Genomic DNA, 24,006 nt, shown 5'->3' with positions numbered 1-24,006 from the left:
GGAGAGAGTGGGAGGAGCGGAAAGTGCTCCAGTCCAATCCGGGCCGCCGGGTAAAGCCTCTCCTATACGCTCTTCCCTCCCTCAGCCCCGCAGAAAACAGTGAAACCCTCCCATTGAGGTGAGAGCGCAGATGTCATGAGAAAAGCGACCACACGACCAGAGCGCAACGACCGACTCACCGACCGACCTCAGCCCGCCTCCATGCGCCCAGGTCTGGGATGCTTTTAGCGCAGAGACGACTCCACTCAGGGCAGCCAGTGGACGTCGACGCAGATCATCAACACTCTTTGCGTTGTTATTTTTAACCGAGGATCTTGCCCCAACGACGCCCCCCCCCTTTTTTTAAGTGTTTATGTTTGTTTCTTCATGACTGCTGCTTTGGGAAGCGAGCCTCAGCACCAGCTCCAGCAACGCCAACACCATGCGAGGTAAGACCATCCCACTGCTCCAAACACCACCGCACTTTCCCCAAGCTCCATCCCGCTAAACACACACACACACACACACACACACACACACACACACACACACACACACACACACACACACATAACACGTCAGATTTTTATCCCAGATTTGGCCTTGCAAATTTATTCTGGGAGATTTCTTATTAGCTGCAAAGCTGTTTTTGTCACTTTATCACCGCCAGCCTGAGGGTTTATGGTTGGATTATTCGCTGCCTTATTTGCCACCTTATACTATAGGCTTAAATGTATGAAAAGTTTATTTTGATCTCTCAATGTGTGTGTGTGTGTGTGTGTGTGTGTGTGTGTGTGTGTGTGTGTGTGTGTGTGTGTGTGTGCGTGTGTGTGTGTGTGTGTGTGTGTGTGTGTGTGTTTTGAGTCTGAGTGTGCGTTTGTGTGTGTGGAATAGGCCCTACAGTAATCTACAGTTCTGCAAATTCATGCGTAAAGCCAGTGGAGTCAGTGAAATTAAAAGTGGCGCATGATATTTTCTAATTAAGATTTTAACCATTTGAGCGTCACTCCACACACCAACTTAAATTGTAGATAGGCTGTCAGCAGATGGGATGATGTGCAAAAATCAAACTTTATCAATATTGTTTTGGGTTTTGGGAGATAAAACTTTATTGAATGTTTCAGAGCTACTTTTCACGTGCTCTACTAACCCATTTCCTCCACGCTCTGCACCGCGCCGGGGATGTTGAAATTCAACGTCAATGTCGTCCTGAACACACACACACACACACACACACACACACACACACACACAGGTTAACACAGCTCATTCCACTCTCACTAAGCCTGTCCTTGTAGTTTTGTGTAAATTCAATTAAAGTCTAATTTAGGCTATGCGTTTTTTTTCGTTTGTCTTTAGTATTTGCAGTTTATAAGTGGAACATTAATATTTTCATATGTGCACTCTGATCGTTGGCAGTTGTGTTTTGGGATTTGTTTTATTTACCGTTCTTGACGTTGTGCAATTACCGCTGACGCAAAGTTGCAACATGGATGATCTTGAACTTATTTATAAATTAATCTGTTTTTAACCGAGTGAACCTCTGCTGTCCCGGTTTGACACAAGAAAGGGTCAACCTAATTCACAGAGATGTCTAAATGTCAGTTAGTTGCAAGTTGGAAGAAAAAGAAAGAAGAGACTGTAGAAAAATGTTGTCCCACATGTAATATCCAGACAAAACTTCACATAAACAATTGAAATGCGCAGCACTATAAATGTGTGGAAAATTAATATTTTTAAAATCAAGATGCAGCTTGCATTTAAAATTAAATTAATAAAACACACGTTTACTGACTTATTAAACCGGACTTTGGCCATATTGTAATCAAATGCATAGTTTTATAGAAGTAATACTGAGTTCAGATTGTGTGTAAACATAAATGATGGGTCATTATTATTATTTAGAAAACGTTGTTATTAACCTGATTATTAATTATAATGATATATAATTATAATGATATCCAGAAATTCTGTTTTGATGGGTTAGTGACTTAATTTTCATTAAATTATCTGTTTTCTGTAATGTTTTTTGTGTTTGAATGTCATATAAAGCTTTCTGCTACCTCAGCTTCAGGCCACCAAACCTTGGGCAAGAAAAACCATGAGAAGGCCAAACTCCCCCTACCTCTCTCTCTCTTGCTCTATGTTATACCATAGAAAACTCTTCTGTCATGCACCTTGTATTTTATCCACATTTTAATGGGCCTCGCGACCACTCTCGTGCATGGGAGGCTTTGGGGGGTATCCAGAAAGCTCCAGCTTCCACTTTATAGCCGCTGTTGGCAGAAGAGGCCCCTGAAGCGTCTCTCTCACCCCTCTTTCTCCATGTCTCTCTCTCTCTCTTTCTCCCTCTCTCCATCTTCCTCTCTCCCTTTGCACGCCCCAAAGGGTTTTGTCAGATAGAATTAAATCAGTGTGGGCCGCACGGCCCCCACTCTCAACCTGTGTGTGTGTGTGTGTGTGTGTGTGTGGAGTCTCGGCTGCCCTTACAGAGAAATGTGCTCACAACCACAAGGTTATAAAAAATAGAGGCCCCTCATGAGCTGTGGTAATTATCATTTAACAATAGCCACAACTCCTGAAGCCCTGACCGAAGATGATGTCACCCCATCAGCCGGCGAGGACAAGCCAGAGAAATCACAGATAGAATAATATCATCAGGTCCTTTTCTGCAACTCAGAAAATGGAGCATTGTGTTGTTGTTTTTCCCCTAATATGGCTGTGTAGGATGTTCTAAACATGATAATTATTTCTGTATTTTCAACAGCGACATGAGCAGGATTATGAATGAGTGTTCTTCAATAAATCGAACAAAAAAGTTGCATAATAAAATAAATCTTTATCGCGGTAGAGCGTTTTAGCGTTGGCGAAGTTTTACTGTCACTAAATAGCCCCTCAAAATAAACAGCTCAGCAAAAGGGAACCAAAATATTACAAAATGACAACATGATATGAATCTAGTTTAGTCATATTATCAACAATATTAATCACAGTAACTGAATATCATAAATGAGCCCTAATAAAATATACTACAATGCAAACAAAGAATGAAGCTTAGACCATCCAAAACATTATCTCCCTCCTAGCAAATGTTGCATTTAGTGCTAATCAATATGAGTTCAGTGCCTCTACTGAGATGATGACAACCAAATGTGTTGACACACAAACAAACACATGCATCCATTATAACACAAATATAAGGCAGCTATGTATTTTTTATGTCAGTAGTTTCCTATTTTCAGAGGGATGCTTATACTCATTCCCATTAGCCTGTATGATTTGTATTACTAGTAAGCCGAATGGATGCAGCCAGCTCAGACAGGTCAAAGAGTTCAGAGATGGAGGGAGGAACGGAGGAGGAGGGGGCTCAGAGCGCCATTTGATCCTCTGTTAGCGATATATGTCAATCACATTCCCCCACACTCTTTCACCATGGGAAAAGATAGGGTGAAAGAAAGAGAGAGCAATAAACTAGTGAGGTGATGACAAGCTGTGTCAAAAGAGCCATAAACCAAACAGTCCATGAAACTGTGGTGATGGTGACAACCACTAGTGTCAAAAACTTTATTCACCTACAGTTGTTCGTATGCTCGCTCTCCTGTGCTCACATAGAAACGCTGAGAGCTTTACTGACAACGCACACACTCACACACGCACACGCGCACACACACACACACACACACACATACACACACACACACACACACACACACACACACACACACACACACACACACACACACAGAAACAGCTCCAATACTACGCATGACGGCCTCATGCCAATAGAATTAGTCCCATCCTGCTTTGCTTTGGAGGCTTGTGTGAGCATTGATTTGTCTGATCCTAAAGCATCCCGGGATCAATTTTTAGTCAAAGCCAGCGGAAGCAGTCTGTTTACATAGCTAAATCTATGGCACATAACTCGGATGGCGTTACTTTACCTATAATGCTAAATGTCAGTCACCTTTCAGAAAGAGCTCTAAAGGCAGACATTTTACATGTTTTCAAGTTAATGTACTATAAGCATGTTTTGCTGATGTAATACATGCTCCAAAATGTTCCTGTTTTCTTTCTTTTCTTTTTTTTGGATTATTTTTATATTAAAAGTGCAAAAAGCATTACAATTTTGTCCAGATAGATGGAGAAAAACATGAAAAGGAAGTCTGTACAGTATATTGCATAACCAAAAGCTGGCTGAAAGCACCCAACAATGAACAACTACACCAGAGTATGAAGTGATATATTTCATACTGATTAATAAAGGAGCCTAACTGGGGGCCAGCAGCACCTTCTGACAGTCAGAAACAGCAGGTTAGTGCTCAGCTTTTGTCACCAAATCACTCTTCTCCATCGTAACCATAGCATTATTTTTTGCTCACAATAGCGGGCACCTGGACCCAGTGCATCTGTGGTTTGCAGCGTTATCATGGCATGTGTTGGAGCCTTGGTGTTGTTGATTGTGTTGTTTATTGTGTGTTTGTGCTGACTAATGGCCCAGTGTTATGTAAGAAGAGAGGAGAGATTACCCCAAGCCTATGCAGGCCACACTGTTAATCCCTCAACACAGCCCTACTGACTGAGGTACCGCTAGAGTGGTGTTGCAACAGACACACACACACACACACACACACACACACACACACACACACATTCAGGACTCACTTCCCACTGTCTGTACACCTGTCTGACAGATACCCGCAGTTTCCTCCTCACCTCGTTTGTCTGCCTGACCTTTTTTTAAGGCGTCTACAAAAAACATCCCGCCATGCTGTGTGTGTTCATGTGTGTGTGTGTGTGGCCCGCATGGCAGTCCTGTGGTCGCACTGAGCTGCTATCATAGCCCATGTTTGTTTAGCATGTGCTCAGCGTGCACTCCATGTTGGTTTTATCCCTCTGCGGCTGTCTGGGGGAGTCGAGGCGAACACATTTTTTTTTTCTTCAGTCAATTCTCTCCCTCTCTTTCTCTTTTTTAATCTTTATACACACAAAGCGTGGGCTATACGGCACGCTTTGGTTTGTGTCTCCACTTTATCTTAGCCGGGAGGGATTTCAGCCTGAACCACTCCTAAATTCTAAATCTGCCTTGAAGTCATAGAGTCCTCTGACAGCTCCTTCTGTTTTGTCAGTTTTACTCATCCATGAAGGCAGCATGTCTCAATGGAGGTACAATGATATTCAATATTCACATTTTCCTCCGATTTACATTGAAGTAAAAGCCGGGGGAAGAGGCTGACTGCGCTCATTAAACGCAGAAACTAACATATGAACAGAGATAGCACGCTCATATCCTGACCCACAGATGCTTCGCATGCACAGGCACAGATGCGGAATTTTGTAGAGAGAGATATATAAAGTGCACTGTTTGATAGAGATCATGTTCACCTGCTCCTCTCAACTCTGGTTTCAACTAAGTACTGGCCAAGTAGAAGAGTTGCTATGGAACTAATGCAGGAGATACAGTAATAACACGTTGGACAGTTAATCCGATTCTTTCAGAAGCAAAACAAAACAAAAAGGTGATGTGACATTTATTTGTATTAGGTTCTTTCTTTCAAAGAATATTGTTTTCTCCTTCATTTCAGTCGCCTCGGGAGTGAAATCATCTCCTTTTCCTTTTTCTGGACTTTCTTTTGTATCTACTTGGGGGTGGAGAACTGATTTGAGAATCTGTGAGGTGAATAAATCACAAATGCAAGTTAAAGAGCAGGAGATAAACAGAAAAAGGGTAGAAGGGAGAATGGGAGTGAATGAATGAAGGAAGAGAGAGAGAGAGACTTAAGAGTTATATAATAGTGCAATTGTGCATGTGTGAACGTGTTTGAGCAGAGAGTGTGTGTGTTTGTGCAAAAGGAAGAGGCCAGAAAAGAGGATAAAACAGTAAATTGCAGTGACATATCTGTACACTCACCCAAACAATAGATGATCATACAACTATCCTGTCTTCCGATTACATTTGCATACTGTAGCTGCCCTTAGCAATGAATAACGCCGGTGTCTGTTACAGTAGTATCCAAAGTCCATACTTGCAAACCACCAAGTAGACTTTAGCTAACACTCAAAGCAGATTAGTCCATATAATGTTAGTGTGTGTCAGTGTACCATTCTTGCCTTTACTTTATACATATACATAGTGAAAATCCCTCATCTGCAAATTTGAATTATCTAAAAAAAAAGAAGAAAAAAGTCACATATAACTAGGTTGCATGAGTCAGCAGCATTTGTCTTCCCATAGCTAAAATACATGTGCAAAACAGGCACTTCATTTATATTAGCTACCTTATTCTAAGAGCATGTTGCTAAATGCTTTTTCTCTGTGAAGGTGTTCGGTGTTGGCAAGTGCGTAGCACGTACTAGTAACAATAAGCCTATAATATGCCTTAGCCTTCTGCATCTTTTCTTAATGACAAAGATTAGCCTGTTTTAGTACTTGTAATCCCATTGAAGAGACTCTTATTAGGTCTGTTTCTTTCTCTCCACACTCCTCTCTCTCTCTCTCTCTTTCACTCTGCGTCCAAACCTGAGTTACCTCTTTAAACCCGTGAGTGTGTGCGTGTGCTGACGTGTGTGTGCTGACGTGTGTATGTGTGTGTGTGTGTCCTAAAGCCGCGGCTGTTGACATGAGGTCTCCTGTCACTCACAAAGAGAATGCAATTATGAAACCAAGGTGGCTGCTGCTTTTGCTCTCTCGACTCAGATTTAATGTTCATAACGCATTCTGTTAAATCATCCCACTAGAGAGGCGGAGAGAGAGGGGGAGAGAGAGAGAGAGAGAGAGAGAGAGAGAGAGAGAGAGAGAGAGAGAGAGAGAGAGCAGGTGAAGAGCAGAGCTGGCTGGGCCGAGCCGAGCTGTGTGGTAGTCTTTGTGATCAATTTGCCTCTGTGAGAGATGCCCCTGGGGCCACTTTGGGGAGAACCTTGTTAGGCTGAGTTAAATTGTTGCCCGAGGCGAGCTATTAGCTGCCATCCCTGGGAGAGGACACACATACACTCGCACACATGCATGCATGCTCACACACTCGCTTAATCAGACAGACACAAATACATTCGAACCGTTTAAAACACACATCGACTCGGAAACGGGAACGCATTCATGTGCTCGCGTTCACTCTCAAGCAGATAGCCTCTTTCTCTCAAAGTAATGTATAAACCCACAAACCAGTGGTGGAAGAACTCAAGTAGCAGTATTACCACAGTGTAAAAATACTACATTATAATTAAAGGATAGATGTATCACTATAACATCTACTTCTGAAAGAATAGGAAATTAGTATTATACTTTTTTGTAGGCTTAAATGGCTGGCAGTAAGGTGAGGCGTAAGCAGTTATTTGCCATAACATGCATAATTATCAATGAAAGTAAGTAAGTAAAGTGCATAGGTATTATCAGCAAAATGTAATTCAGGTTAAATATAAAAGCACTCATTATGCGGACGCCCCCGTCAAACATATATTATATTATTAGAAATACATGACCATTGATGCCAATAAGACCATACATGAATGTGCGGTCCAAGTGGTACCAATTTTAACTGCTTTATAGTAGTTTAATCTTTTGTTTTGTGTGTACAATATCTGCAAAGTAACCTTAATTGTACTATAGCTTTCATATAAATGTAGTGGAGTCAATAAAACATAATAATAAATAGTAATAAAGTACAATATTTGACTGAAATGTAGTAGAGTAGAAATATAAAGTAGTGCAAAATGGAAATATTTTAGTAAAGAGCCTCAAAATTGTGCATAAGTAGAGGACTTGATTAAATGTACTCAGTCACTTTTTATCACTCCCCAAAACTGCATTTTCATGCAGGCACACACAAATCTGTACATCAGACTCAAAGGCAATTCGTTTTTGTTTTTTTTGTTAGCGTTTGAAACAAGCATTCACACAGACACTGTTTCCATCCCTCTCTCAGTGATTTAATTGTCAGCTATTCACACTAAGTGCTGCTCTCTTCATTAATGCTTTAAAGTCCACTCAGCCTCACTTATGTTGATGCTCCTGTTTCCTGATTTTATCTGACTGCCCACCGACAGTCACTATCAATGATGTGACTCTTAACAAAACCGAGGGCACATTTCTCCACACCTTATGTAAGAACTGAAAGCAGTTTTCAGTCTCTTCATGGATGTCTCTCTCTTTCTATTTCTCTCTCTACACTCTGTATGCCTCGCTGGGATAGCCACCTTTCCTCTCCCTTCCCCCTCAAAGACGCACACACACACACAAACACACACACACACTGTCATCTACAATTAGGCTCAAGTGAAACACCATAGGAGGAGGAGCGTACGGTTAAGGGAGGATGTGGACATAGCCAACGCCAACAAAACGTTATTTTCTCACCTCGGGAAGGAAACGACAGGATCTCTGTGTGTGTGTGTGTGTGTGTGTGTAAACATATTCTTATGTGCACTGATTCCCTTCACACAAACAAAATATGAATGTCATAGTGTTTATTTTAACAGCTCAGTGTGCACACATGCATCTCTGCTAACATGAGATTAAAGGTGTGAGAGTGGGAATGAGACATTTAAGAGGGAGCTGTGTGTGTGTGTGTGTGTGTGTGTGTGTGTGTGTGTGTGTGTGTGTGTGTGTGTGTGTGTGTGTAAGTATGTGTGTGTATGTGTGGGTGCTTGCTTTCTCATGGCTGATTTCAGGACGGTAATGACCAGATGCAGACCTCTCACACTTGGACTCTTTCCTTCCACTCTGATGAACTCTCTCAGTCCTTAAAGAAAGGTCAAAGGCCGCCAGGGTCCTACAGGTCACCCAGGGGGTTGGAGCGTGAGTGTACGCCTATGTGTACGTGTGTGTGTGTGTACAGTGACCATGAGAGGCAGATCTGAGGAGGCAGATGGGCAGACTGTGTGTGTGTGTGTGTGTTCACGTAGGGGTTGGGTTTACCCTGTGGATTTTTTCCCACGCCTCCTTCTTCTCTTATCCATCTGAGGACACATGCTGCACTGGGTGGGAGACTGTGTGTGTATATGTGTGTGTGTGCTTTTGTGTGTCAGGGGATAAGGGGGCAAGCATAGAAATCATACTGTTAAGTCTGCTTTTTCAAAAAGCAGTTTGCAGTAATGTATGCATTCAGGCATGTCTGAACGTGTCGCATATGTGTGCGTATGTGTGTGTGTGTGTGTGTGTGCGCCTGTGCATGTGAATCGATGCACTGGATGACAGCCAGCGGCCCCCTTCTGTTCCCTCTCCGTGGTGTCCAATCATGCCGCAGCACAATATTCGAAGAGCAAACCGCAGCTGATCCCAGACCTGCTATCTGAGCAATTACCCAGAATGCTTTGGGGCCGCATGGCAAGCTGGACAAGCTCATGCCCTCTGACATACAGCATGGGGGGAGGGCAAAAGAGACTGTTTTTCTGACTGTTTGTATGTATGTGTGTGTGGCGTGAGGAAGAGAGGACAGTAGCGTTGGTAAAGTGTGGGAGGGGGGTCGATGATGATGGACTGATGGGAAAAGTGGAGGTTGGGGGTAGTAACATGTATGCTTATGCAGCAACAGTGTGACTATCTATATTACAGAGTGGACAAAGACATGCTTGGCGGCGAGGGATGGAGATGGGGGAGGGGAGATGGGCCAGTTGCATGGCATTATGATTATTATTATTACACACAGCACAGCACACTGTACAAACAAACAAAGACAGAATCACTACAGGACTGTGTCACGTTATATTACAGAAGAGGGGTCTTATTAGTATGTCAGTGTCAGTGTTATTAAGAAAGTCAGACCTGGATGTTTTAGTCAGGGATGATGACTGCTGGCTTTCAGTTCACTGCTGTTTAAACTGATACTAAATACACAGCAGAAGAGAAACTGATTGAACAGCAGTGACGTTATCAATCAAAACATGTCAAACAAAGTATCACGTTTATGCATAAGAATTTATAAGAAGCAAATCCAATGTACTGCACATTCATATAGGGCCTGGTATCAAATGTTAATATTGTTTGGTAGTGTCAGGTTCCGAAAGTTGGCATTGAATGCAATGAGTACTTGCCATATATTTATATATACATATATATATATATATATATATACATAATTACCAAATTTGGTGTTGGCTCGAGAATTAAAAATGTGCGAAACTTATACAGTTATAGATGCATAGCCGTCAATTGTATTGATGATAATGTAATCTATGGTAAATATTGAGACGTATGAATCACAAAGAGAAGTGAAGAAGACGTACAGTATGGAAAGCAGATGAAAGTGAATGAAGTGCTCTTTATTTATTTTAAGGAGAGCAGATAGTCCACCAGTCTTCAAAGTTTTTTATAGATGTTTCAGACAGTAAAAACAGATAGGAAATACAGAAAAGTAAGACAGCACATAGCACAAGTCCGTTTGAATCCATATGCAGTGGCAGCGCTTCATTGATTTTAATGGGACAGTATGATGTGAAAACATGACAGGAGACACAGGGGAGATAACCCAAGCAGCACCGCTGTACGCTATTCCCAGCTGTGTGTGTTAATCCACTCAGCGATCACACCACTAAAAGTTTTCTCAGTGTTTTTCATCATTGGCAGGGGGAAGAAAAAAAAAAAAAGACTTGTTTCTCCTCTAAGCTCTATGAGACAAGGAAGACAGAGGTACGCTGAGAGATGGAAATAGATCATGAAATACAGAAACTGAAATGATTTCCGAGTCACACAGCCACTTACAGCGCGGAGGAACACTCAGAGACAAATGAAAAAAAAGTCTGAAGTGGAGTGAATGGCGAACAGTGATAGCATAATTCACAGTGTATAGACATCTAAGACCGGTGCCAGCGTTGTTCAAATTTAACAAGGAGGGTGGGGGGTAAAGTGCTGATCTCCTTCATTTTCCCAGAAGATATCTAGTTAACTGGGAAGAAGCTGTGCATATTTTTAATGAAGCGGAGAAACCACCCACATCCATCCCCAACAAATCAACCCATGGGAATACAGTAGGAGCCGTGTTTGCATTTCTGAAGTGCCTTACATTGGCAAAAGTTATGATAGAAAGTGATTTCAAATGTTCCATAAGCTGTGACTCCACAGCACCACCCTCTACTGTACACAGAAAATGTTATTCTTACTGCATGACATTTTTATGTGTATATGTGTGTGTAGTGTGTGCGTGTGTTGCTTTGGGTCTTTTTTTCTCTTGCAGCCCCATCCCGCAGGCTGAATAAATGAAACATGCATGTCCAGTCTGCCCCTTTTGGAAAGATACATGCATAGGCTACACACACACACAGAGAGAGAGAGAGAGAGAGAGAGAGAGAGAGAGAGAGAGAGAGAGAGAGAGAGAGAGAGAGAGAGAGAGAGAGAGAGAGAGAGAGAGAGAGAGAGAGAGAGAGAGAAACTAATAATGTATAGCAACACCTAGTGGAGTTAATTTGCTGCTACATTACCAGTATAAGGAAAATGCCCTTTTAAATGGTCATGTCGATCTGTGAGTGTGTGTGTGTATGCATGTATGTTCATAACTCTTAACCCTGAGTATGAGCTACTTATGTGCTTTAGACAAAGTATTGCTAAGATATCGGTGCTAGGCTGCTGCTTTTTTTCTGCAGTGCAATGTAGATAATTAGGACTCTATTTAGAGAGAAGGCCAGCCCAGGAAATACACAGGAGATCCTCACTTCATTAAAAATCAATTATCATAACACACGTGCCAGCGCAATACAGCCCTCATGGCCACAATCAGCCACACACACGTGCACATGTGCAAATGTTCACTGTAGAGTGCACTACAACAGCTATCTTCGCCTTGTTCTTCCTGAGATCCCTTTCTAGTTCTCTTTATCTATCTTTTTCTCTCTCTCAAGAGATTGTGTACGGGCCTGATCCTCCTCTTAGCTGAGGAATCGCCAGCGTTGCACTCCCGCTCTTACATAACAACCTCAGGATAACACTCACGCTCCCGCTGGCTGAGGACGCTGTCAGTCACTCAGCTCGGACTGGGTCACATCAGGTTGGAGAGAAGTCCCGCCCACCTCTGTGAAAGGCATGTAGCTGGAAGCAAAGTACTCTCCCAATAAAACAGAAATGGCTGGCTTTTTTTTTTTTTTAAATGGATGCCTATGAAGAGAATATCTGCATTTGCTCTGCAGTTTTACTCTATCTTAGACATTCACTTTCACTGCAACTTTGAGACTATAAGTTTTCTTTTGCAATTTGAAACCATGAAATGAAATACCCAAAGTGCATTATAATACATCCTGACTTTGAAAATAATAAGAACACAGACTCCTCTATACATCCAACACATAAAACGTCATAATTCTACCATAATCCACCACTGCTGCTAAAATGTAACAAGGCAGCAGCAAGCATGTATTGTTGACTGGATGTGGAAGTGGGAGTCCTTTGGTGAACAATTCACAAAGCCTCCGCTGGTGAGAGAGCACGACAGGACAAACAGCAATGATACACCGATGACATCACTTCCCTTAAGAGTGTGACAGCCTAGCACATCATCGCTGTGACAGCCAGACGAGTACAGAGAGTGGGTGGTCACCCTGGCAACGGCAATGCTGTCATGACCGTCTCCCTATATCCTACCTGACAGTCCCCGCTGGCTATGAGCGCAAACGCACACACGCACACTCAACAATGCACACACCCACATTCACAAACACACATAGACATGTACACATCCATAAATTTCTTTATTTGTGAAACACTCGCTCAAACCCTCTCTGCAACACAAACACACACTGAAACAATGCACATGCCCACACGCCCATGCTCCTTTGGGCATAATTATGCGATACAAAGAAGAGTACAATCTCCCATGGGGTATAAAAGAAATGCTGAGAAGATACACTGTAATCACTGGAGAGAAACAGTAAACACTCAATCCTCTGAGGTAGAAAAACTGCAAAGAACCTTTTCTAAAAATCTACAAAAATAATAAGTATGTATATCCACATTGCAGAGGCAAGTGTGGGCTGAACACAAAGTATGTGATAAACAGTAACAACAGCAAAAAGTAAGAGGATTGTTAAGAGCAAAGAATGAAGCAGATAAGACTCATTGCTGATGCACTGTTGTCCTGTCTTCTGTTTACTGCTCAAATGTGGTCTGTTGATAACAGCCGCGTCCCGGCCGCAACTGACCTGTTTTATAGACTATAAATAGCATGTTTTGGGCCACGTTCATTGACAGCTCTGTGTACTGTATGTGTCGTCTGTGTGTGTCGTCCCAGTCCAGTGCTCTGCTCTGACCCAGTTTGGAGCCAGTTGGGTGGGAATGAGTGGAAATGGGTCAGCATCTTGAGCCATCTTGAACCAAAACTCACAGCGAGAGCTATTCTACCTTTAGCACGCAGTCAAACGGTGTGTGTCACAACGGCACCCCACCCATAGGTCACTCATTCACAGACAATCAACTGTGACGGGACACAATGATCTATTGTTGGGTTTGAGGGACTGTATGTAAATTATCACATGACAAGAGACAAATAAAGGGACTGTTCACATTGACTGACAACCATAAAGATAACATTGCATTAAATCATAGGCATGGTCACACAGTACATAGTCCAGCAGTATGGACTGGTAGTCTGTGACATTTTGATGCCTCCTGTTGGCCACTAGGGGGCAGATAGCCAAGTGAATGAATGGAAGGAAGAACAAATCAATGGCTATGTGAGGGAGTTATTTCATGGCTCTATAATATCCATTGTTTTTTATAACCATTTCATCATTATTTCTATATTCCCCCTTCCCCTCCTCAGTATAGACAACCTGTGCTGTCCAACAGTGTCCATGTAATGAGAATACAGCACAGTACATTCATGTGAATCAGTTAGTGTGAATCAGCTTCAGAGACCAGTATCTGTGTGTGCTTTAGCAGATATTTAAACATATTTTAAGCATGAAGCAGTTTAAGCCCCTAAGGTGCAGGTGGAGTATACAGTGTATTGACAACAGTCACTGGCTGTACCTGCTCAGTCGCTTACACAGACAGAACTGTCTCCATTGATCCTCATATAGGATTATCCAATTATACATACTGCACACTCATTCCTCCACAGACATTTACTTTATGAACATATATATGTATATTTACAATGTATATATATGTATATTTACAATTCATATGCACACCCACATATAACTATCTAACTATTGTCTGCACATGCATACATACAGTTGCACAAATGCACAAAAAAACTCCACAGTCAAATACACTTCAGTGTGCACACACATACACACAAGAAATATTCAGACATGCATACAGGAACACACGCAAACACAATTTAGGCATAATTACTCTCTGCAAATACAAACAATGAAGAACAACCTGCAGTTGCGCAGTGCAAGTTCTATGTAAGTTCTTTATGGGGATCGATGCAAATGTGCAATATGCAACTGAAAAACTTGTATTATCTGGCTGTTTACTTTGTCTATTTAAGAACTTATTTGAAAGTTAATAAAACTTGCAGAACTTCCTAATGGCGGGACCATGCAAGAAGATTAATGTTGAATGGCTATTTCAGCTGTGGCTAAGCCACTGCTCAGCAGAACCAGCTCGTCGGGAAATAATTTAGGATTAGATGGGCTGTCTAATCTCTTTATGGAGTGTGCCATCTCAGCAGACATACCTGCCTACCTCTACATCGATCCCATATCTCTTATCAGGAACTGCGGCTTTCTCTTTCAATATACTATAGATAATATGTTCAAAGAAACCAGCGACAGGTGCTTCTGTGCGTTACATTGAGTTAGTTTCTGTTTCTCATATTTCGTGCCTTTGGTTGTGACTGTTCATGGAGCTGCCTATACACAGTGAGTAACATTTTAAAGTAAATGAAAAGTAGTTAAATTAGTAAATTTGTGGATTAACAAAAAACTAAATAGTGAAAGCACCACTAGAAAGGTTGTGTGTGTGTGTGTGTGTGTGTGAGTGAGAGAGAGAGAGAGAGAGAGAGAGAGAGAGAGAGAGAGAGAGAGAGAGAGAGAGAGAGAGAGAGAGAGAGAGAGAGAGAGAAAGATAGTCAAAGGGCATGTGTGGTCCTTCAGTGATGTAACCTCTTTTCTCATTATGGGGAACCTTTCAAACCTGCAGGGGTCTCTCCTTCAGAAACACACAAACACAATTAATGCTGTCCTGTCACCTATGTGTGTATGTGTGTGCACGTATGCAGTCCTCGACGTCCCAGTCATTAGAAAAACTCCTAAAAAAGACATACAGAAAGTCCAGATGTCACGGTGCCCTTGTGAAGTTGTTCTCTGAGATTTCACACATACTTTGCCTGCACACAGATACACACACTGTAACCTGAATCAGATGCTGCAGCCAACCAGGTTATGTGTTTTTTTAACCTCAAATTAGCCCACCAACTGAGGTCTAAAAATTGGTAAGGTGAGGTAACTGAATCAGCTTTTCAACCCTAGGAAACAAAACTCAGTGTCCTGTCAAATGTGTTTTTCTTCACCTCACTTTTCTAACACACATCTTTTCTTTCTTCTATTTTTGCTTGCAGCCCAAATCGAAGTTATACCATGCAAAATCTGCGGAGACAAATCATCAGGTATCCACTATGGAGTCATAACATGTGAGGGATGTAAGGTGAGACTTCGTAAACTGTTTGATCTTAATATAATATAAAAGCCTGTTTGGTTTGTTTTGCTCAGAAATTGTGCACTCGTGCACATTCTGATACCTGTAAGTCTGTATTCACCCTCTCTTTTGACATGTAACCAGGGTTTCTTCAGACGGAGTCAGCAGAACAATGCAGCCTACTCCTGCCCCCGCCAGAGGAACTGCCTCATCGACAGAACAAATCGCAACCGCTGCCAACACTGCCGCCTGCAGAAATGTCTTGCCCTAGGAATGTCCAGAGATGGTGAGGCACAGAATATTGATACCTACTGTATTTCTATATCGGTAAAGAAAAAATAATCATCATTCACATGTTTTATCAAGTGTGGTGCATGAGTGTACACATAAGTACATGCAGATCCTATAAGTATGCATACATATGGGAGAACTATAGTATCACATTCACTGTTTGTCTGACTTGAACATGCTGATTTTTATACTAAAGCCTTGTTGAATATTCTCCAAAAAGAAAGGATAGTTTGATGTTGTTTTAAAAATGTTGTCTCCCATTATTTTCCCAGCGGTAAAATTTGGCCGCATGTCCAAGAAGCAACGTGACAGTCTGTACGCAGAGGTCCAGAAGCACCAGGCACGACTGCAGGAGCAGCGGCAGCAGCAGACAGGTGAAGCAGAAGCTCTGGCACGTGTTTACTCATCCAGCTTGACCAACGGACTGTCCACCCTTAACCATGAGATTGGGGGCACCTACGCCAATGGGCATGTCATTGAGCTACCAAAGGGTGGCCATGGCAATGGAGCTGGAGTCCCAGGAGGATATTATGGGATGGATTCCACCCAGCCGTCTCCAGACCAGTCGGGTTTGGACATGTCAGGCATGAAGCACATTAAGCAGGAGCCGGTGTATGACCTGACGCCAGTTCCCAACCTGTTCAGCTACGGAGGCTACCAGGACAGTCAACTGGGACCCAATAACGTCAGCATGGGAGAGCTCGGTAAAGGCTGCATGATATTTTGCTCCATTTGAAAGAACACTGGTTCATCATTCAAAGTCTGCATGAAACACGTACATAGAAAATGAACGGTTACCCACAAAGTTATCCTGGTAGAGACCGTGAGTCAGAGTGCTAATCTCAGTGCAGAAGAGGTCAGACAGGCTTACACAGCTAGCTGATGAGGTGTCATATTACTGTATGTACAGCTCAGGCACAAGTTACAATTAAGAACTTAGCACAAATCCGAGGATATGCCAACTTAAGCGTTAGATGCATAGCAAAGAATAAATGCTTGAAGGTGCTCTTTTTCTCCTTTTAAATATACTTTTGAATGCATAGGGTCCATAGTATCTACAGTATAATGTGCAGATTACATGTACATTTTTGGTTGGTATGCTGCTGCAGCCCTGCTTGCCCTACATTTATACGTACCATACACCACTGTATCAAATGTATAAATGAAGTGAGAAATGTATGAACACACTGTATGATAAGGAATAAATAAATAAAGAAACAATTCCTTCTTCCAGACCGTATTGCTCAGAATATCATCAAGTCCCACCTGGAGACATGTCAGTACACGACAGAGGAGCTGCAGCAGCTAGCCTGGCAGACACACTCCTATGAAGAGGTCAAGATGTACCAGAGCAAGGTGAGGTTTTATGTTGTGACACCATCCCCATGTGTGGGATGTGAAAACATTGGATGTTTACAATGTCCTGTGTAGTTTTCAGTGGTATTCATTGTTACTCACAGTATACTTCTGTTTAATATATTATTGGCCATTAATGTGCAATGCTATGAGGTGATTTTTCATCACAGCTTGCACAATTACAAATGATGGAACAGACAAACACCATTTGTGAACATACTTAGGAAAATGGCTTTCTCACCAGTGGAAATTGCAATCCAATTCAACTTATCTCTTCCCTCCTTTCTTTAACACAGGTAGTTGGAGTCATAGCAATAACAATTGTAAAATACATTTGTTAAAAAAGGACGTCAAGATATTTAATTTAATTTATGTACACGAATATAAGTATGTGTGCATATGTAAGTGCATATAACTATAAACTGAATGTATTTGGTTTCAGCCCCGGGACGTGCTGTGGCAGCAGTGTGCCATTCAGATCACCCATGCAATCCAGTACGTGGTGGAGTTCGCCAAGCGCATCTCAGGGTTCATGGAACTGTGCCAGAATGACCAGATCCTCCTGCTCAAGTCAGGTGAGTCAACTGGACTGTCCAGGATGAAAATGTAGTTCAGAGAGAAAACAGTCATGTGGTTTCATATTCTACTATTTGCCTGTTTTTCAATATATCAAAATCACTGTCAAGCTCAAACAGTCTCTCTTTCCGGTTCTTCCAGGTTGTTTGGAGGTAGTCTTGGTAAGGATGTGTAGGGCTTTCAACCCTCTCAACAACACTGTGCTCTTTGAAGGAAAATACGGAGGCATGCAGATGTTCAAAGCTCTAGGTAAGACATTACTACCTCTGCATTTCATCTTGGTATAATTTAGGAAGAAAGGCCAATCGAAATTGAAAAATATGGGGGGAAAATGCAAAAACTGAAATGAAAAAAATCCTCTACCCTTTGAGGTGTTTTTGCTTCTCTGCACATACATGACCAGAATAAGTATAATGAAAATCTCTTTTTTGTCTGCCCTTCCCTGTCTTCTCTTCTTCTATTTCCCTCCAAGGTTGTGATGACTTAGTGAGTGCAGTGTTTGACTTTGCCAAGAGTTTGTGTTCACTGCAGCTGACAGAAGAGGAGATCGCTCTGTTCTCCGCAGCTGTACTAATTTCCACAGGTCAGTGAACATCACCTAATTTTCCTATAATAAAAAAAGCAATGTATGTACTTAGTTGCTAGCAAAACAAGATAGTCACTCTGTTTACATTTGTCTGTAATACGTAGCCTCATTATCTTCATCTTCATCTCATCATCTTAATTTAGCTCTGCCAATATCAAAATCAACACAGTCCAACTTATTAAGTCTATACAAACCAGAAATCTAACCAGCCTCTGAGCCAAAGCTCCAAACAACATGTGTCAACTCAAAATTTTTAACATTAAAAAATAAACACTTCTCTTTGATTATTTCCTTCCCAGATCGGCCATGGCTAATGGAGCCCCGGAAAGTCCAGAAGCTCCAGGAGAAGATCTACTTTGCTCTGCAGCACATTATGCAGAAGAACCACATGGACGAAGATGCATTGGCTAAGGTAGGCCGAGGCTTTGTAGTGAGATAAGTCACACCAAGACCACCTCTGAGGCACTTTCTTCTTACATGAATCCTTAGACAAGTCAGATGCAGATGGCAGCCTCTGGTTTCAAGGAGATGTGGAGAAATGAAACATCACAAGCTCAGCCCTTCAATAAACGTATCTAATCTTTTCCTTTTGTCTTTTCCTCTTGTCTGGCAGTTGATCAGCCGTATCCCAACTTTGTCAGCCCTGTGTACGCTCCACACCGAGGAGCTCCAGGCCTTCCAGCAGCTCCACCCAGAAACAGTCAACGTCCTCTTCCCTCCACTCTACAAAGAACTCTTCAATCCCGACCCCAACTCTGCCATGGCCATGCCCAAGTGACTGCCTGTGGTCCCACTGCAACAAACAGAGTCAGTGGAAGACCAAGAAAATAAGACAACCGCGGCGTCTGACAGGACGACAGCGGTGGTGTCGACTATGTCATGGCAACCACATACTCCAGACCTACCCCAGTCTCATTTCAGGCTGGGGGGTGAGGAGTCATCTGCCAGAAACTTACAGTTACCGCCAACAATACTAGGAATGTCCAGCACTTATCCCATCCTGTTCACCGATACAGTCTGAAGAATGTATATATAAATGAAACGCGCCCCAAGCCACAACCTGAGCGGGGCTTCCTCCTGTCTCCTGAACTGAACTAACTGACCAGAAATGTACAGACTTTAAAAAAAAAACCTAGAAACAATTTTAAGCCGTCAATCTTTAAAAAACAAAAATGGGTAAGTTAATTTGTTTTAACTTTGAAAAAAATCTTTTTTTTTTTTCTTTTTTTTTCACATGATGAAGTTGTGAAGTTGAAGAGGCTGGATGGGGGAGGGAACTGTGGATTTAGCGAAGCTATTGTAGAAATTCTTCTAGTGCAGAGCGGATTCCAGTATTACTTCTTGTTCTGTTAAAATAAGTTAGTCCTAATTTAAATATACATCAGTCCACTGCGGCTGACTATACCTTGTCTATGTGTTTTTATTTTATTTGATAGTTTCTTGTGTACAGAATTTGTAAAGTTGAGACTTGTAAAAGACTATTGGGTAAAAACGGGAGTCGATTCGGGTTTGTTGATAATATAGAAGCCTTGTCTGGATTTTGTTCATATGTAAAGAAGGTACTGCATCCTTCTGATGAGAACTTATAGAAATGTAAAGAGAGCATATGAAGGATTTTAAAAGAAAATAATGGCTACTACTTTTCAAGGTGAAGATGTATACATAAATATTCTATTTTGCAAGAAAAAGAATTGGGCAGATTTTCCGTCCTATTAATCTTTTTTTTGTCGCTGCAATAATGATGTCCAATAAAAGCTGGACCGCTTTTGAACAATCAACCAGAAACAACAATCAGAAACTAGGACCTCACAATAAACCTAACCCCTTCCCAAATTCCCCTCACCTTGCCCCTTATCTCCTTATGTACTTGGGCCTTGAGATTTTGGCAGACATAAGTGAATAGAAATTCCACTAAAAAGATCAAATCAAAAAATTGAAAACAAACTTGAATTTAACTTACAACTTTCCAACTTGACCTGTATGAGTGCTCTATGCCCTCATCCCTCCCATCACTATTTGCACAATCCAGTCCATGGATGTCAATCACTCCAGGCTGTGAATATGAAGGACCCTTTTTCTCTAGAGAGCAATAACTTTCATACTGCCTTTCCGATCTTAATCCTCTCCTTTCCTATTTTTCAGCTGTTCAAAACAGGGTAGCAATTTTAACTAGAATGCACTAATTGAATAATCTCTGCTAATCATCTCTACAGATGGCACTCATTCCGTGTTTCTTATATGACACGATATGATCTGGGGTTAGGACATACACAGAGCACTGAAAAAAACCATAGATTAGCCTCTGATGATCTATAACAACATGTAAAAACTGCAATATTACATTAACAATTCATACAGGAAAACTGTGATAGACAATCAATTTTTTTGTTTTTTGTTAGTCATTTCATATTTATTAGCACTTACAGAGAGAATTTGAAATGTTTTTTCTACCTTTATGTTACACTGATTAGCATTTGGCCACTGTGTAAAATCATACCGCTTCTACTGGGCATTTATTTCATCAATTTATGTCACAATCTGCATTATTTTTGTAAAGAGTTCTATGATTTGAGTTTTAGGTTTTTAAGTCTTAAAGTACAACTGAAGAGCTTCCTTTAAAAATGAGCTATTTACCAAAATAACACCTTACACACTAGGAAAAAACACAACATTAATCAGGCTGTTACCTTATTTCTTGACAAAAATTATAATTTTACTGAGTGGATTTGGTTTAAGCCTAACATCACGCATTAACACACACAACATTAAATATATGTGAGCATGTGTGATCTTATAGTTTACTGCAGAGGGACAGCACTTACTTTTACCTCAGATTTAACTATTATGATTATATTGGTGAACTTCAGTTTTATTTATGCACAAAAACTGAAGACATTACACGGTGGCCAAATCTTCAACTTGCCATATGCATAGACACAGACTACTTATGCATTTATTAACATTAAAAACACTTTTCAGTTTACACTTTCATCTTAACGTACATGTTTTCTCCATGTGGTGAACAAAACTATGTTGATAGCACAGGAATGAGCATCAGATCTATCAAATTAGTGCTCTGCTCTACATCCAAGTCTGTTCACTGCTACCTCTCAGTGATCAACTCACAGGTTCCTCCAAAGCCCGGGATCCTTGTTTCAACCCCTGATCCTACCCCAGATCGGAGGCCAGTGACTCTTTAAGACAATCACTTGCTCATTAAGGCTTGATGCACTACACAGCATCTCTCAGGGAGCAGCTCTTTTTCTGACTTTGCATTTAATATTTTTGCAAATTTACAAAAATGTAATTATAAAAGAATTACTTTTTGAGATAAAAAAAATGGCATACGCTGCCAACGTATGCTGGCAATGGAATCTGCCCAGACAAGGCTTTGATAAGTGTGTGTCTGTGTGTATGTATGTGTGTATAGAGCATGAATTCACTGTCCAAATCTCTTTAGTGCCCAGACTATATGACAAGCATTATTACGTAGCACAAGAAGAAACAAAAAACTAAAAAAAAAATATATTCTCTATATCAGTGTGCTCTTGTCACCACTGTACACTCATGTTTACGACTTATTTTGCTGCTTTCGGGACAGTGTGGGAAGTCCACTAGTAAGCTGTGAATCAAGCGCCATCACAACACCCCTGGGACAGTGAATTCCAACTCTGAAAATGAAGTTTTTGTGTGTGATGTTTTTATTTTCCCTTGTTAGACTGTGAAACAGAGGGGAGGGATGGGGTTGTGAGAGGGGATGTGCTGGCAAGAGCGAGTGGCAACGCAACACTGTAAGTAAGATACTGTAGCAATAAGAACTGGAGGCATTTACTACTGTCATGTTTGCATTGTAAGATTATTTTTTATTTTATTACTATTTACTATTATTATTGTTCTTATTATGACTACTATTCTTCTATTACTATTAGCCTATTGTTGTTCTGTTCTATTTGCATGACGTTTCATTGCAATGAAACATTTGGGGCTTATTTGTGTTTTCTCTTCTCATGATATTGTGGGTTTCGCGGGTGGGATTATTGGCAGGGTGGACGATGGGGTTAGGGCAAATTCCACATCAATTCAGTCAATTCAAAGCTAATTTTTTTCACAATCTGAAAGACTTTTTAAATAAAATGTTCTTATTTATACACAATCAATTTATATAGTCAAATATGTTGATCAAATTGAAATTCTGTCAGATTTTTTGCTTTGAATGTGTGAATTGGTTAAACCAGTCAGTGAACGGCCCTTTCTGAACTGGCCTTATTGAACCGGATCAGAGACCCTTAACCTGCAGCGGGAGGGAGGGAACGATGTGGGGAGGGTAATCTATTCTGAATGTTATGGAGTAGCCTGTTCAGTGTGAGGGGCTGAACGCATCATGCGCCTTTACCACTCCATCAACACAGACTGACACCGCAGCGCGCACAATAAAAAGCAGTCGTCATTCTATGTGACGGCTCTGACAAATCTGCGCATACATTTTTAATACACTTGGTTTGAAATGCATTTCCTACACTTAGTCAGATACACTCCACCCCAAACCTCCTTCTCCCTTTCCTGAGAAAACCTGTACGAGCATGTGTGTGTGTGTGTGTGTGTGTGTGTGTGTGTGTGAGAGGGAGAGAGACAGAGAAACAATGAGAGTGAGATGATGTTTGCTCTACCAATGCTTTGTAAACTTTCTTGATGCATTACACATGCGTGCAATTGAAGTAGTGTTGACAATTGTTAATTTATTGTTTAGAATGTCTTTGCGTCCCAGCAAGAGCAAATAAAACAAAATGTAGCAATCTGTAACCGAAAATCTAAAAGGTACTCGGGCTACAGAACCTCTTTTACACAGGACTAACAAAACAAAAAAAATACAAGAAAAAAAAAAGAAAAAGATGGAAACTTTTTTTTGTTTTCAAAGTGCCATAGCTAGTGAGGAGAGGAAGGATTGGCAGAGTGGGGCGTAGATGCTTTACTGTGTGAGTTTACTTGAGAAACCAATCAAAAAGGGGAACTCCAAGGAACATGTGTATTTGATTACACTGACAAACCGTTTTTACATTTTATGCTTTTTTCATTTTGGTGAGAGGGGACTCTGCCGGACTCTGAACTCTGACTCTACTATCATTTCATGAGCCGTACTATGCGAACGGTTTTCATTTTCACATGAGAATGAAAGTGTGTGGGTCTGTGTGCATGCTTGCATTTGCACTGAAGAAAGCCACAAACACCCACATGTGATGGATCAGAATGGGTTGAAGTTCAGAGCTATGCAGGGCCTTTACCGAGTCCTCCTTTGAGATGTATATACCATGTGAAGGTCTGAAGTGATTTTTGTTAAATTCTATATTTTATCGCTTTTGTAGACATTTTGTTGTGGGAAGAAAACAAAATAAAAGACATTTTATGGGTGCATTTCTTGCCTCGTTTGTCTGTCTCACACATACACAGTGATAGATTTGAATGTTTTTTTTATTTTAGCCAAACATGGAACAATTTTATCCTTGGTAAATGAAATCATAATGTTAACCTATATTATCACAGTAATTGTCACACTGTCAATATAAAAATGTTTACAAATAGCCATTTACATGTTAAGTCTGAAAAAGAAATATGTTATTATTTTCCATTATTATTCATAAAATACAGTATTATATTT

At 41.1% G+C, this 24,006-nt stretch overlaps 1 protein-coding gene across 1 annotated transcript; it reads left to right on the top strand.

The window, feature by feature from the left end:
• Positions 1 to 157: 157 nt before the first annotated feature.
• rorb (RAR-related orphan receptor B) lies at positions 158 to 23,762 on the top strand. Its single transcript, XM_062418140.1, has 10 exons — positions 158 to 428; positions 15,468 to 15,553; positions 15,689 to 15,830; positions 16,108 to 16,539; positions 17,070 to 17,191; positions 17,634 to 17,766; positions 17,909 to 18,016; positions 18,240 to 18,350; positions 18,653 to 18,765; positions 18,967 to 23,762. The coding sequence occupies exons 1-10, from the start codon at positions 422 to 424 to the stop codon at positions 19,129 to 19,131; spliced, it is 1,419 nt and encodes a 472-aa protein (XP_062274124.1). The 5' UTR covers positions 158 to 421; the 3' UTR covers positions 19,132 to 23,762.
• The last annotated feature ends 244 nt before the right edge of the window (positions 23,763 to 24,006 follow it).

Source organism: Scomber scombrus, chromosome 4 (genome assembly GCF_963691925.1).
Source record: "Scomber scombrus chromosome 4, fScoSco1.1, whole genome shotgun sequence".
NCBI classification, from domain to species: domain Eukaryota; kingdom Metazoa; phylum Chordata; class Actinopteri; order Scombriformes; family Scombridae; genus Scomber; species Scomber scombrus.
The sequence above is the reverse complement of the archived record's forward strand: the minus strand, read 5'-3'. Positions and strand labels throughout refer to the sequence as shown.